Consider the following 14,974-nt stretch of genomic DNA (forward strand, 5'->3'; position numbering starts at 1 on the left):
TCCCCAAGGCCATCAACAGAAAGGAAGGAAGCTGAGTCTCTGGCATTTTATTCCCAACAGGAAAGAGTGTCTGCACGGAGGGTGGGGACAGCTGGGCGACACTTCCCTGAGGGGCGGGGGGGTGGGGTGTACTTGTACTCAACCAGTCTTGACCAGCCTACCCAGAACCTCTTAGTGCTCAGGAGAGGAGATAGGGATTTGCTAGACTTGGCCTCAACCTGGGGTGGTGGGCAGAGTGTGCAGATATGGATGCAGACGACATCAACAGCACAGGATGAAAACTGTGTTGGCCAGCCTCTGAGGAGGATGTGTACCTCTGCGGAGGATTGAGAGGTGGCAAGCTCTTGTGAAGAGGGGTGTGTTGGGGGGTGGCAGGAGAGGGTCATGAAAGCTGTGTTTATCTTTGTTTTAGACAGGGTCTTGATCTGTCACCAAGGCTGGAGTACAGTGGCACCACCATAGCTCGCTGCAGCCTTCTGGGCTCAAGCGATCTGCCTGCCTCAGCCTCCCAAAGTGTTGGGAGATTACAGGCGTGAGTCACCGCAACTGGGCAGCTGTGTTTATCTTGAGAGTTATAGGGAGCCAGGGAAGGGACTATAAGGTTTATTATTATTTAGTGGATGTTCAGTCCACCACCCAAATCCACCCTTCAGGACAGAAGTGCTCATTCTCCAGCTGCCAGGAGTGTAGGCTACTGAGATCACACCACTGAGTCTCTCAGTCAATATTGGGGTGCAAAAGCATGGTACCATCGTGTGAACATGAACCCTTCAGAAGTGCTACCCCAATTTCAGAGATCCTAGTGGGATAGGCTGAGGCCTATAATATAATTGCATCTGCTCAATTCTGCTTGTCTTAATCCCTTAAAGGTGTGGATCCTGACCAGGTATGGTGGCTCACACCTGTCATCCCAGCATTGTGGGAGGCTGAGGTGGGAGGATCGCTTGAGCCCACGAGTTCAAGACTAGCCTGGGCAATATAGTGAGACCCACATCTCTAAAAAACTAAAAATAAATGAGGCGGGCATGGTGGTGCATGCCTGTGGTCCCAGCTACTTGGGAGGCTGAGGTGGGAGAATCGCTTGGGCCCAGGAAGCTGAGACGGCATTGATCTTGCCACTGCACTCTGGCCTGGGCAACAGAGTGAGACCCTGTCTCAAAAAAAAAAAGTGTGGATCCCCAACAAACTTGCTGCAAAACCCTGTCTCGAGTCCCATTTCCCAGAGAACCTGATCTAAAAGAAACAATAATAAATAGTAACAATGTTAAAAGTTACAAAATGACCCTATCACACATTCCTGCATGCCAGGAATGACTGAGTGCTTTACTGATATTTACACATAGGTAAACACGTTTGCATTGGCTGAAGTGTTCATAACCCCATAGTCTCTGAGCACTGTACTGTGAGGACAAGATGAGCGAAAGATGAGGCTAGGACCATGGGTGGAACAAGGTGGACAAGGTAGATATAGTTAGTGCTTGCTGTTTGGCAGGAAGTGAGGGATAGGAATAGATGGGGTGACCCCAAGACAGTAGGGCAGCCTTTAGGAACAGGTTTGATGTGGCAGTAAAATGAGTTTGAAATATATAAAAGAATAAATAAAGAGAAAAAAACGGAAAAGGAACAGGTTTGAGGGAGCAGATTGGATTAGTCAGGTAGTGTGGTCTCCTCTCCCAAGATGGGGACTAGGCAGAGTTAGTGATGTTGGGGCAGATTGGCAAGGAAAGTTCCGATGGCGTCCCCTTCTCTACTGCCAGGGCGGCCCACTGACGCCCTTCTCATTCCTCCCCAACTTCATCCCAACTCCCCGGTCTACCCACGTAGTTTTCGTCTTATTCGGAGGCTGGACATTTGCTACTGGTCCCTGAAGTTTTGCGGCTGCACCCACAGACAGCAATAGCGCCACGTTCCCTGGAAGGCGCACGGGACGGAAGCGGAAGCAGTAACGCTGGCTCCGGCTGCCGGGCGGCCAGGAACGGAAGCGGAAGTGGCGGCGGCGCCGGCCTGGCCTGGCCTGGCTGAGGGGAGGCGGCGGGCGGGCGCGATGGCGGAGGCCGGGCCACAGGCGCCGCCGCCCCCGGGCACTCCAAGCCGGCACGAAAAGAGCCTGGGACTGCTCACCACCAAGTTCGTGTCCCTTCTGCAGGAGGCCAAGGACGGCGTGCTTGACCTCAAGCTGGTGCGGCCTGGGCTAAGGGGAGACAAGGGAGGCTGGTGGACCAGGCCTGGGCCGGTAGCGGGAACCCCGGGGGCGGCCCAGCTGGGTCCTCCGAGAGCCGGCCGCCATCGTGTGCTTTCTCACAGGAGAGAAGCCGGGGGATGTTTCATTCATTCGGCCGAGGCCATCGAGCTACAGCTATGGGCCAGGCTCGGGGCTGCAGGTGTTCGTCCTCGTGGCCCTTCCTGGCTGGCGAGGAGAAGAGCTGCCTATGGGACAGAGCTGCGGTCCTGAGCTGCAGTAGCGCCTGGGAGGCACTACAGGGTTGGAATCCAGATTACTCCCTTCCCAGACCACGTCTCAGGGTGGCTGGGGGTACACCCCAGAGTGGGGCTGAGCATTCTCCATTCTCTCTGCCAGGCAGCTGACACCCTAGCTGTACGCCAGAAGCGGCGGATTTACGACATTACCAATGTTTTGGAAGGTATCGGGCTAATCGAGAAAAAGTCCAAGAACAGCATCCAGTGGAAGTGAGTGGGCATAGTGGGAGGGTAGTAGAGTCTCCCACCCAGAAGTGTCGGGCGTGGGGTGGAGGGTGCCGAAGAAGGCAGGGGCCATGGGACCCAGAGTTCTCAGCAGTCCCTCTCAGCCCCACTCCCTGGGCTCAGGGGTGTGGGGCCTGGCTGCAATACCCGGGAGATTGCTGACAAACTGATTGAGCTCAAGGCAGAGATCGAGGAGCTGCAGCAGCGGGAGCAAGAACTAGACCAGCACAAGGTGTGGGTGCAGCAGAGCATCCGGAACGTCACAGAGGACGTGCAGAACAGCTGATATCCTCCTGGCGGTCCCTGCTGGGGGGAGTGGGCAAGGGGCCCTCTGGTTCAACTTGCCCTGAGCCCTGTTCCTCTTGGGAGTTTGTCTTATAGCCACTGGCCATGGCCCAGCCTCAGGCTCCCTCCTCAGAGCCCCTCCCCTTCCACTCTTAGCCTGTGATCCCTCCCCCGGTGGACCTGAGTCCCCAGAACGGTCTCTGAGGGCCTGTGTGTCAGACCTTAGCTAAAGAATTGGGTCTTTTCTGTAGTCTGCCATCTGTCACCATAGGGCATCAGCCATTCTCCTTAACCCTCACACTTTGGCCTACGTCACTCATGAGGACATCTGCAGATGCTTTGCTGGTGAGCAGAGCCTGGGTAGGGGTGAGGGGGTGGGCTGGGCTCAGCCAAAGTCCTGAGCACTGGGCTCAGTGTCTTAGGAGAGTTCTGTCTCTTAAGAGGGTTTCTGGGGCCTGCTCAGAGAGGAACCAGGCAGGGTAAGTCTTCTGTCTGAGTGTCACTGGGACCCTGTGGAGGTCAGCTATACCAAAAGGGTACAGAAATTCTGGAGTGGGTCCCTGGGTCTGTTCCCATCTCTACTGTTTCCTGGATTTGGCTTCTTGGGTATGATAGAGGCACAAGGGGGAGAGAGGGAGAGAGGATATGTGTGTATTTGCTTGTGTGCAGGCTCTTACATGCAGGGCATGGGGGTGCCCACTTCCAACTTGTTAGTTTAGTTGCATTGTGAATACAGGATCTGTTCCTCTTTTTTTCTTTTTAAGAGATGGGCTCTTGCTGTGTTGCCCAGGCTGGTCTTGAACTCCTGAGCTCAAGCTGTCTTCCCTCCTCAACCCCCTAAAGTGCTGGAATTATGGGTGTGAGCCACTGTGCCCCGCTGATGTGTTTCTTCTCCATCTTGTATGCCCCTGACTGGTCATGGGAAAGGGATGTTGGCCTTGGCTAGAACACCTTCACCTAGGGATCAGCCATCGGTAGAGCAATGAGGTGCATGTGGCCAGTGATCTTTCACTCCACATAATTGAATCCAGATTTCCTGGTTACTGACCCTGGGCTCTCAGGAAGAGAAGAGCTTTAGCTCTGCCTGGCCACTATGGGGGATGGGTGAGGCCCACTGTCTAGTTCCTCAGGGACCGTGATCTCCTGCCTTGCTCCAAAAGGCAGGCACCTCTGTTCCCAGCTCAGATTGAGCCCATGGGCTCTGACCCATTCTCCATGTCATTCTAGGAGATACCCTCTTGGCCATCCGGGCCCCATCAGGCACCAGCCTGGAGGTGCCCATCCCAGAGGTGGGTGCTTAGCCCAGGCAGGCGGGGTCAGCTGAGGGCGGGTGCTGGCTGTGGAGCCTGATAAGTCCTGGGTGGGGCAAGTAGGGGGAGGCCTGGAGTTTGGGGTTATCTAGGAGGATGGGCATCCTGGGTGGGAGAGGACACTGTGGTCCTGACCCGGAGTCGGGCAGGAGCCAAGCCTGCTTACAGTTCTACCCATCTCCCATCCCTTACCACCCATCTCTAGGGTCTCAATGGGCAGAAGAAGTACCAGATTCACCTGAAGAGTGTGAGTGGTCCCATTGAGGTTCTGCTGGTGAACAAGGAGGCATGGAGCTCACCCCCTGTGGCTGTGCCTGTGCCACCACCTGAAGATTTGCTCCAGAGCCCATCTGCTGTTTCTACACCTCCACCTCTGCCCAAGCCTGCCCTAGCCCAGTCCCAGGAAGCCTCACGTCCAAATAGTCCTCAGCTCACTCCCACTGCTGTCCCTGGCAGTGCAGAAGTCCAGGGAATGGCTGGCCCAGCAGCTGAGATCACAGGTGAGGCACCATGGGAGCTTGTGACAGAGGCCCAAGAGGCAGTATCTCTGTGTTGTGGAACACCATGCTCAGAGTTGGAAGAGACTCTTCAGGTTGGGGATTGTCCTTTTCCTGACCACCTAGCCTTCCCTTGCTATGGTAATGAATGAGCCTTTTTTGTTTTTGTTTTTGTTTTTGAGACGGAGTCTCACTGTGTCCCCCAGGCTGGAGTGTGCAATGGCGCGATCTTGGCTCACTGCAACCTCTGCCTCCCAAGCTCAAGAAATTTTCCTGCCTTAGCCTCCTGAGTAGCTGGGATTACAGGCGCCCACCATGCACAGCTAATTCTCGTACTTCTAATAGGGATGGGGTTTCACCATGTTGGCCAGGCTGGTTTCGAACTCCTGACCTCAAATGATCTGCCTGCCTCGGCCTCCTGTAGTGCTGGGATTACAGGCTTGAACCACCATGCCTGCCTGAATGGGCCCTTTTTAACAGGGAACCTCTGACTGTGGGAAGAGCCATTGCTGGTGGCAGTTTTCTCCCCCAGATCCACATCCACTGGTGTCTCAATTGCCCTGGTAGCCCATCTTGAAGCATGGCCACAGCAGACATGTTGACCACGAGTCTTCTTCTGTAGGTCTTGTGTCCCTGTCTCCTGTGGTGACTAATTTCAGGTTACTTCCTCTGGGGTGACTGGCAATGCCTAATTCTCCTTGGGTCTGGGAACCAGGCTTGTGGTCCTCCTGTGTCTGGGTTCCAGCACAGCCAGTTTCAACGACCTCTTCCTGACCTTGTATGACTGGGTCTGGGGGCTATCATTGTAGTGAGTGGCGGCCCTGGGACTGATAGCAAGGACAGTGGTGAGCTCAGTTCACTCCCACTGGGCCCAACAACACTGGACACCCGGCCACTGCAGTCTTCTGCCCTGCTGGACAGCAGCAGCAGCAGCAGCAGCAACAGTAACAGCAGCAGTTCGTCCGGACCCAACCCTTCTACCTCCTTTGAGCCCATCAAGGCAGACCCCACAGGTGGTGAGTACCTGCCCCCTAGGGGCAGAGAGAGAGAGTCTAGCCTCAGTCCAGTCCTAGGTCAGAAAACACAATTGGGGATGGAACCCAGATCTCCTGTCAACCCTGCTGGACACGAGAGCTCTCTGCCAGCACCTCTGGGTCAGTGCTGGTGCCCCCTCTAGCACCCCATCCTAGGCTAACACAGAACTCCCTGCCCTCTCTCAAGCCCTTTCCTGCCACCCCTTGGAGCACCGCCTCACTAATTGACACTTCTCTGTATCACTCTCTCTCATCTTCTCTGTCTCCTTTCTGTCTGGACTCCTTGAAAAAGTAATCTCCATTCATTAGTCTCCTAGTCACCTTTCAGGTTGCAGCAGTCACCCCCCCAGCCCCAGTGTTACAGCAGTGTTACTCTTGAGAAGCTGCCGAAGGCCTGCCGAGCCCAGCAGCCTCCAGCGTGTTTTGCTGGTGCTCTCTTGGTCTGTGTCAATATTCTTTCCTCCTTTGGCATCATGATGCCGGCTTTTGGCTCTCCTATCTCACTGGCTTCTTGAACTCTTCCCTGGCATGTCCTTAAACATTGCTCTTTTTGAGGGCTCTGTCCCATTCCACTCCTGGAGAGGGCTGCAGCTCTGGGTGAACGAATCCCCAGCCTCCGCCTGGCCTAGATCTTTTCCCAATCTGCACACTTCGGTGTCCACCTGCCGTCCTGTGTACATCCAATGGACACTTTATTCCTGCATGTCCTCAACTGAACTTAGTTTCCTCCCGAAGCTTGCTTTCCACCTCTGCGCACCCAGCCATCAGCCCTAGTTATCCAGGCCTGACCCTTGGCTCTCACTCTAGTTCCAGTTCCTTATCCCTCCTCCTTCTGCTGCCCACCCCATGCCAGCTAACTGAGGTCTGTCCCAGATGTCCCCTCCTATCCTCTGGTATCCTCAGCACTCAGGATGACCCCTGGCCACCTCTGTCCTGGATTCTTCAGCATCTTTCTCTTTACCCTGACTGACAGACTAATTTTTCTGAAATGCAGGCCTGACAGAAAAATGTGGCATTTCTCTGTTTGCAAAAGTACCTTTAATGGCTCCTTGAGGGCCACCAGATAAGATCTGAACTCCTGAGCCTGGCATGTGAAATCCCTCATAGTCCTCTCTGGTTGCATTTTCTTCTGCTTCCCCTGTGTCCTCCTGGCCAGAGGTTTGTAGTGGAGTCATCACCCTGTAGCGCCACCACCTCTGCCTGGTGACCTGACCCAGGGTCTGGTCTCTGAGTCTTGCACAGAGCAGGTGCTCAGCAAGGGTGGGACAGATGGGGTACCTTCTGTCAGACAGGGGGTGCATGCTGAGCCCAGAAAGAGGCTTCTGTGGCCTTTCCGAGTTAGAAAAGCTGTACCAATCACTTGCAGGGGGCCTTTGGTACCCTGGGCTCAGCACTGAGGAATTCAGGTTTAGCAAGTGAGGCCAACAGACAGTGCCAGCTTGGCCTAGGCAGGACCTACATCTCCTTAGCTGTGTGGAGCCTCAGGGTGGGTGGTATAGGATCCGAGGAAGCCAGGGGGCTGTAGTGGGGCCAGGCTGGACCTCTGTGCCCTGAGCATGGCTTTCTTGTTTTTCAGTTTTGGAACTCCCCAAAGAGCTGTCAGAAATCTTTGATCCCACACGAGGTAGGCTGCTGCATTCCTCCCTGAGGCTAGGGGTAAGGGACACAGCTCATTGGGTCCTATGGCTGTTTTCTTGCCCTTTTGAGGACCTTGTTGTGGCACTTATGGTAACTGGGGCAAAGGGTGAAGTTCCTGATGGGCAGGTGGGGTTCCCTTTCCTGGGCTTTGGTGGGTGGAGAGGTGGGAGCTGGAATGTTAGTAACTGAGCTCTCTCCATTCCCAGAGTGCATGAGCTCGGAGCTGCTGGAGGAGTTGATGTCCTCAGAAGGTGGGTGGCCCTGGAAGGTGGGAGTGGGTGTGGGCAGGGGTTGGGCTGCTGCTAGGGGAGCCCTGGCCCAGGGCCTGAGACTAGTGCTCTCTGCAGTGTTTGCCCCTCTGCTCCGTCTTTCTCCACCCCCCGGAGACCACGATTATATCTACAACCTGGACGAGAGTGAAGGTGTCTGTGACCTCTTTGATGTGCCTGTTCTCAACCTCTGACTGACAGGGACATGCACTGTGTGGCTGGGACCCAGACTGTCTGACCTGGGGGTTGCCTGGGGACCTCTCCCACCCAACCCCTACAGAGCTTGAGAGCCACAGACGCCTGGCTTCTCCGGTCTCCCCTCACCGCACAGTTCTGGCCACAGCTCCCGCTCCTGTGCTGGCACTTCTGTGCTCGCAGAGCAGGGGAACAGGACTCAGCCCCCATCACCGTGGAGCCAAAGTGTTTGCTTCTCCCTTTCTGCGGCCTTCACCAGCCCAGGCTCGGCTGCCACCCAGTGGCACAGAACCGAGGAGCTGCCATTACCCCCCACAGGGGGCAGTGTCTTGCTCCTGCCAGCCTCAGTGTCTTGCTTCTGCCAGCTCCTTCCCCTAGGAGGGAAGGGTGGGGTGGAACTGGGCACATGCCAGCACCACTTCTAGCTTCCTTCGCTATCCCCCACCCCCTGACCCTCCAGCTCCTCCTGGCCCTCTCACGTGCCCACTTCTGCTGGGCCTTTAGCCCTAGAACCTGCAGGTGGTGGGGGCGGCTACCAAGAAGGAACAGAGGTCTCTGGGGAGGAGTCTGGGTGGTCCAGCCCTGATGATTGGCCCCACCTCCTGCTGCCCCATAACCCTCTCTTCATTTCGGCTTTTTCATTTACCCTCATTTAGAGCCATTTGCAGAGATTTAGAAAGATTTACAGTAACGAATGGATTCCTATATAAAGATTATTTTTATACTTTTTGCAGCAAAAGGAAATTGTAATATTTGTACAGTGTTCAAGTGAATAAAAACCATGCCTAAGGCTAGCTCTGATGTGGTTCTTTGGGGACCCTCCTTGGGACTGTGCTGGACTGGCAGTGTGATTGGGTGGGTCACCTTGCTGGAACTAGGGGTGGGGCGGCCTCCGGCAGCCTGCCCTCCCCGCCCCCACCTGCCGCACCTTGGTGTGGGGCGGGGCCGCCTCGGCGGGGCGGGGCAGGCGGAGCCGTCCCTTCCTACCCCCAGACTCCAACCCGGAACTAACCTCGGCTCCCTTGGGAAGGCCGCGTTGCATGGCCAGGAGCAGCAGTCTGGGCCGCGAGTGCGGGACACCGAGGTCAGGTCTCGGAAAGGGAGGACCTCCTCGTCCCCAGGGGCCCCAGGCCAGGTGCACCCTTGGCCGCAGGTGCACGGTCTCCGGAAAGTGCAGGCGCCCACGTCCCAGCTGGACCATGGCGCCTCCGCGGAACGTGGTGAAGATTGCCATCCAGATGCGTGACGCCATCCCGCAGCTCATCCAGCTGGACCAGGTCACCCGGCTGGTCCCGCCTCCATCTGCCCCACTGCCCCACCTCCCGGTAGCCCCCTGGCCCTCGGGGCAGCCCGCCCCACCCCTCCCCCCAGGCTCCTCCCCATCCCTCCCTGCCCAGGCCGCGAGAATGACCACTCCACTTGCAGGCGAAGCCCCTGGCCGCTGTGCTGAAGGAGGTGTGCGACGCGTGAGTGCTGCCGGGCCAGGGCCTGCGGAGGGCGGGAGGGCAGGAGGGGCGGCGCCCCCTGCCGGCCTCGCTGAGCCTCGTGCCCCTCAGGTGGAGCCTGACGCACTCTGAGCGTTACGCCCTGCAGTTTGCGGATGGGCACCGGAGATACATCACCGAGAATGTGAGTCCCCTCTCCCCAGCCCCACGCTCGGCCTTCCGACCCCTCTAACCCACCTGGCCCCGATAACTCTGGCTCTTCATCCCACTACCGGAGCGCGATCTGTTACTGACCCCCAGCCGCCCTCACCGACACCCCAGTTGATCAGTCCTCGGAGCCCTCCCTGACCTCGCTGCCTTTTCTGCTGTCTTCTCCAGAACCGCGCGGAGATCAAGAATGGCAGCATCCTGTGCCTCAGCACGGCCCCAGTAATGCCCCTCCCGTCCCGCCTTCCCCATCCCTGCCCCTTTGCTCCAGGTCCGGAGGCCCCCCGCCCCGGAGGCCCCCGCCCCAGCCCTGCCTTGCGCCACCTAGTTGACGCCCGGGGCCGCACACTTCCAGGTCCCACCCTTACCATGCCCAGCCTCTTCACCTCTGCTCCTGCTCCGCTCCTGCCAGGACCTTGAGGCTGAGCAGCTCTTGGGTGGGCTGCAGAGTGACAGTCCTGAAGGGCGCCGGGAAGCCCTGAGGCGCCTCGTTCCGCTGGCCTCGGACATGACCTTTGCCAGGGAGGTCATCAGCCGTAATGGGCTCCAGAGACTAGGCACCATCATTGAAGACGGGGACGAGTGAGCACAGGGATGTGTGGGCTGGGGGAGATGGTGGGGCTTTCTGGTCCTGGTCTGGTCCTGCTTAGCCCCAGATGTCCCCCCTCCAGCCTAGGAGAGGTGCTGGCCCTCAGCCTGAGGGCCTTCTCAGAGCTCATGGAGCACGGCGTGGTGTCCTGGGAGACTCTGAGCATCCCCTTTGTGAGGAAGGTGGGTGGGCTTTCCTAGGGCAGCGGGTGGGGGCAGTGGAGCAGTGGGGCAGTGGTAGACCCGGCCTTCCATGGGGGTGAGGTGGTGACACCCCTGCCCCCTTACAGGTGGTGTGCTACGTGAACATGAACCTCATGGATGCCTCCGTGCCTCCCCTAGCCCTTGGGCTGCTGGAGAGTGTGACCTTGAGCAGCCCAGCCCTGGGCCAGCTGGTCAAGAGCGAGGTGCCCCTGGATAGGCTGCTGGTGCACCTACAGGTGTAAGCCTCTGGGGCTGGGGTCCAGATGCGGGGAGCAGGGCTGGAGCCTGAATGTTCCACTGAGCCCTCTTCTTGCCATAGGATGAACCAGCAGCTGCAAACCAAGGCCATGGCCCTGCTGACAGCCTTGCTGCAGGGGGCCAGCCCTGTGGAACGCAAGGTGAGTGTCGATCGGTGGCTAGATGGGGGCAGCACCCGGTGGGCGCTGCCCTACCCTGAAGCAAAATCCTCTAAGCCCCCCTTTTTTTTTTTTTTTGAGATGGAGTCTTGCTCTGTCGCCCAGGCTGGAGTGCAGTGGCGCGATCTTGGCTCACTGCAAGCTCTGCCTTCCGGGTTCACACCATTCTCCTGCCTCAGCCTCCCGAGTAGCTGGGACTACAGGCGCCCGCCACCACGCCCAGCTGATTTTTTTTTTTTTTTTTTTTTTAGTAGAGACGGGGTTTCACTGTGTTAGCCAGGATGGCCTCCATCTCCTGACCTTGTGATCCGCCTGCCTCGGCCTCCCAAAGTGCTGGGATTACAGGCGTGAGCCACCGCGCCCAGCCTAAGCCCCCTTTCTTTCTACCTCCTCAGCACATGCTTGACTATCTTTGGCAGAGGAACCTTCGCCAGTTCATCTATAAGGTAGGAAGTGGTGGGCCAGGGGGACCTCTCTGCCCCTCCCTCCCCGTGAGCCCTCGCTTACACCAGGGACTGGCTGTCCTGCAGAACATCATTCACAGTGCAGCACCAATGGGCGACGAGATGGCTCATCACCTGTACGTACTGCAGGCTCTCATGCTGGGGCTGCTGGAGCCGCGCATGCGGACGCCCCTGGACCCCTACAGCCAGGTGTGTGTCTTTGGTGAGGACAAGGCAGGGGGTGGCTTAGAGCTTGGCCTTGAATCTATAATCTTGATCCCCTCCCCCGCCACCCAACACTGACCCCAGGAGCAGCGGGAGCAGCTGCAGGTCCTACGCCAGGCTGCCTTCGAGGTGGAGGGGGAGTCCTCGGGTGCCGGGCTAAGTGCTGACCGTCGCCGTTCCCTCTGTGCCCGAGAGTTCCGCAAACTGGGCTTCTCTGTGAGTATCACCCCTACCCAACTCCCCACCCCTGCCTCAGCCCAGGGCTGTTGTTCCAGGCGGCCGTGGCCCTTCTTGAACTGCCTGTGCCCACTTCCCCCAGAACAGCAACCCAGCACAGGACCTGGAGCGCGTGCCCCCCGGTCTGCTGGCCCTGGACAACATGTTGTACTTCTCCAGAAACGCGCCCAGCGCGTACAGCCGGGTCGGTGACAGGGTAGGGTGGGGGGGTGGCAGCATCCCCCAGGCAGGGTCCCCATGGGCTTAGCTGTGACTCCTTGCCCCATTCTCTGCGCCCCCAGTTTGTGTTGGAGAACAGCAGCCGCGAGGACAAGCACGAGTGCCCCTTTGCCCGGGGCAGCATCCAGCTGACGGTGCTGCTGTGTGAGCTGCTCCGTGTTGGGGAGCCCTGTGAGTGGCCTGGACTGGGCACAGCATGGCCAAGAGCAGGGGACGGAAGGGCAGAGAGGGCCAGGGGCTGTATGCACTTTCTCCCTGAGCCCCTCCTGCCCCCCCACTCCAGGCTCTGAGACAGCCCAGGACTTCTCACCCATGTTCTTCGGCCAAGACCAGAGCTTCCACGAGCTCTTCTGTGTGGGCATCCAGCTGTTGAATAAGACCTGGAAGGAGATGCGGGCTACACAGGAGGACTTCGACAAGGTGGGTGGGGTGGGAGCTGGGAGGCCTGGGCCAGGGCAGGGGGCTGATCTGGGTACAGAGCTTAGGCCCTGAGCTGAGCTTGGGCGGCCCCAGGTCATGCAGGTGGTGCGGGAGCAGCTGGCCCGCACTCTGGCCCTGAAGCCCACTTCCCTGGAGCTCTTCCGAACCAAGGTGAATGCGCTCACTTATGGGGAGGTGCTGCGGCTGCGGCAGACTGAACGGCTGTACCAGGAGGGCACGCTGGCTCCCCCTATACTGTGAGTCTGGGGGGATGGATCCTCAGTCCTAGCCCTACCTTCCTTGGTGCCCCCTGGGCTACTCCCCAGGTCAGATGTGCTCAGTGACACCCCTCTATCAGGGAGCTGCGGGAGAAGCTGAAGCCAGAGCTCATGGGCCTGATCTGCCAGCAGCGCTTGCTCCGCCTCTGTGAGGGGACGCTCTTCCGCAAGATCAGCAGCCGGCGGCGCCAGGGTCTCTGAGTGGGCATGGGCGGGGGGCAGAGGGCAGGCAGAGGGCGGCTGGCTTGGTGTCAGGACCTCTCAGCACTCCGGCCCTCTTCCCTTTCTCCACGCAGATAAGCTGTGGTTCTGCTGCCTGTCCCCCAACCACAAGCTGCTGCAGTACGGAGACATGGAGGAGGGCGCCAGCCCACCTACCCTGGAGAGTCTGCCCGAGCAACGTAAGGCGGGCAGGGGCGGGGGCCAGACACCTGCTCTCCCCAGACCGCCCTGGGCCCCGGGGCTGCCAGGGCTGCAGTGCTCAGCCCAGCCTTCTTCCTGCAGTCCCTGTGGCCGACATGAGGGCACTCCTGACAGGCAAGGACTGCCCCCATGTCCGGGAGAAGGGCTCCGGGAAGCAGAACAAGGTGAGTACAGCGGGCCAGGGGCTCCTTCCCGCCCGCCCCCGCCTACCCTGTCCCCTGCTCAGTGTCCCCGCTCCCTTGCTTCCCCAGGACCTCTATGAGTTGGCCTTCTCAATCAGCTATGACCGTGGGGAGGAAGAAGCGTACCTCAACTTCATTGCCCCCTCCAAGCAGGAGGTGAGTGTCCGCCAGGCTGAGGTCGGCAGGTGGGCAGGGGAGGCAGATGGGCAGACTCTCACGGCTCTGTGCCACCCCCAGTTCTACCTGTGGACAGATGGGCTCAGTGCCTTGCTGGGCAGTCCCATGGGCAGCGAGCAGACACGGCTGGACCTGGAGCAGCTGCTGACCATGGAGACCAAGCTGCGTCTGCTGGAGCTGGAGAACGTGCCCATCCCCGAGCGGCCACCCCCTGTTCCCCCACCCCCCACCAACTTCAACTTCTGCTATGACTGCAGCATCGCTGAACCTTGACAGTGTGGCTGGCCATGGGCCACAGCTGCGGCCACTGCAGCAGCCATGAAGGGCAGTGGGTAGAGGAGTGCAGGCACCCTGACCAGCAGAGATTGCTGCAGAAATAAAGTCTGCTTGGCTCTTGGGATATGTTGAGCCAGCTCTGTACCTTGCGGGCTGAGCCTGTGACAGTGACAGTCTTCCCCTTCTGCCTTCAAACTTAGCTGGTGGATAAGATGGGGAATCAGGCCAGGCCACAAACTTTGACAGCTACGGTTGAGGGGCTGGTGTTCTGAAGGGGGTGGGGAGAGGCTGGGACTGCTGCCTTTCTCCAAGATGAGTCCTCAGCCTCCCTCCATGCTGGGCCTGCAGGGAGGGTTGGCCTGTGGTCTGGGGGTACCTGCCAAGGGAGAGGCTGAGCTGCCGGCCTGCTGCAGGAGAACTGGCAGGGTAGGAGGCACTGCCCCAAATGGATGCCTTCCTGGACAGCGTTAACAGGAGCGTAGTCTGGGAGCCATCTCCAGAAGGCTCCTGACAATCTGACCTCAGTCCTCAAGCTTGCATGGCCCTGCCTGGTGTCCTTTGTAGGACTTGGAGTTCTCTGGTGAGAGGCATGAAAGGAGAGAGGCAGAAGGGCAGGGTCAGGATCCCCAGGCTGGTAGGAGGATGTGGGCTGATTCCAACAAGAGCCACTTCTGTGCAGGAAGACCCGGTTTCTGATTAAAACCTAACTCAGGGCCGGGCTTGGCTCACGCCTGTAATCCCAGCACTGTGGGAGGCTGAGGCAGTCCGATCACCTGAGGTCAGGAGTTCAAGACCAGCCTGGGCAATATGGTGAAACCCCGTCTCTACTAAAAATATAACAATTAGCTGGGTGTGGTCGCGCACACCTGTAATCCCAGCTACTCGGGAGGCTGAGGCAGGAGAATCGCTTGAACCCAGGAGGCGGAGGTTGCACCGAGCTGAGATTGCACCACTGCACTCCAGCCTGAGCGACAGAATGAGACTCCATCTCAAAAAACAAATTAAAAACCTAACTCAGAACCATGGGTAGGGTGGGGGCCATAGACAGGCCAGAGCCCCTGGGGGCAGAAGCATCGAGGAGTATTGGGCCCAGCTGGAGGTTTGGTCACAGGGGCAGAGTCTGTGATCACAGACCCCAAGCCCGTGAGGAAAGAAGAGCCTATAAGTCTGTGGAGCTCACAGGATAGGCTGAAGCCACTGCCCCTCAGACTTCCCCCTGCCATTCACCTCTTGTCTCACCAGTGCCACCTCCAATATCTTTTTTTTCTTTTTCTTTTTCTTTTTCTTCTTTTTTTTTGAGATG

At 58.3% G+C, this 14,974-nt stretch overlaps 2 protein-coding genes and 1 non-coding gene across 5 annotated transcripts; 2 read left to right on the forward strand and 1 right to left on the reverse strand.

Annotated features, from left to right (window-relative positions):
• Nucleotides 1-1,946: 1,946 nt before the first annotated feature.
• On the forward strand, nucleotides 1,947-8,725 carry E2F4 (E2F transcription factor 4). 3 transcript variants are annotated; one of them, XM_016930023.4, is made up of 10 exons: nucleotides 1,947-2,179; nucleotides 2,579-2,688; nucleotides 2,827-2,988; nucleotides 3,290-3,333; nucleotides 4,216-4,277; nucleotides 4,504-4,798; nucleotides 5,605-5,811; nucleotides 7,406-7,453; nucleotides 7,674-7,718; nucleotides 7,815-8,725. In XM_016930023.4, the coding sequence occupies exons 1-10, from the start codon at nucleotides 2,045-2,047 to the stop codon at nucleotides 7,928-7,930; spliced, it is 1,224 nt and encodes a 407-aa protein (XP_016785512.3). In that variant the 5' UTR covers nucleotides 1,947-2,044; the 3' UTR covers nucleotides 7,931-8,725. The 3 variants fall into 3 exon arrangements, 2 of the variants coding, with proteins under 2 accessions (XP_016785512.3, XP_016785513.3); XR_010152363.1 differs by having other exon boundaries at nucleotides 1,983-2,179; nucleotides 4,978-5,811; XM_016930024.4 differs by having other exon boundaries at nucleotides 1,986-2,179; nucleotides 7,938-8,725.
• A 143-nt stretch (nucleotides 8,726-8,868) lies between these two features.
• Nucleotides 8,869-13,795, forward strand: ELMO3 (engulfment and cell motility 3). The gene is made up of 20 exons (XM_001162282.7): nucleotides 8,869-9,208; nucleotides 9,357-9,397; nucleotides 9,488-9,560; nucleotides 9,755-9,805; nucleotides 9,996-10,165; nucleotides 10,255-10,354; nucleotides 10,462-10,613; nucleotides 10,695-10,773; nucleotides 11,187-11,237; nucleotides 11,322-11,444; nucleotides 11,544-11,675; nucleotides 11,779-11,880; nucleotides 11,978-12,086; nucleotides 12,199-12,335; nucleotides 12,429-12,592; nucleotides 12,694-12,806; nucleotides 12,910-13,014; nucleotides 13,118-13,200; nucleotides 13,288-13,374; nucleotides 13,456-13,795. Exons 1-20 carry the CDS (start codon nucleotides 8,972-8,974, stop codon nucleotides 13,666-13,668), a joined length of 2,322 nt encoding a protein of 773 aa, XP_001162282.3. The 5' UTR covers nucleotides 8,869-8,971; the 3' UTR covers nucleotides 13,669-13,795.
• Nucleotides 12,124-12,197, reverse strand: MIR328 (microRNA mir-328). The gene has a single exon (NR_035750.1). It is a non-coding gene; the product is annotated as a microRNA mir-328 (primary transcript).
• Nucleotides 13,796-14,974: the final 1,179 nt, after the last annotated feature.

The sequence above is a fragment of the Pan troglodytes genome, chromosome 18 (genome assembly GCF_028858775.2).
Source record: "Pan troglodytes isolate AG18354 chromosome 18, NHGRI_mPanTro3-v2.0_pri, whole genome shotgun sequence".
Taxonomy (NCBI): Eukaryota; Metazoa; Chordata; class Mammalia; order Primates; family Hominidae; genus Pan; species Pan troglodytes.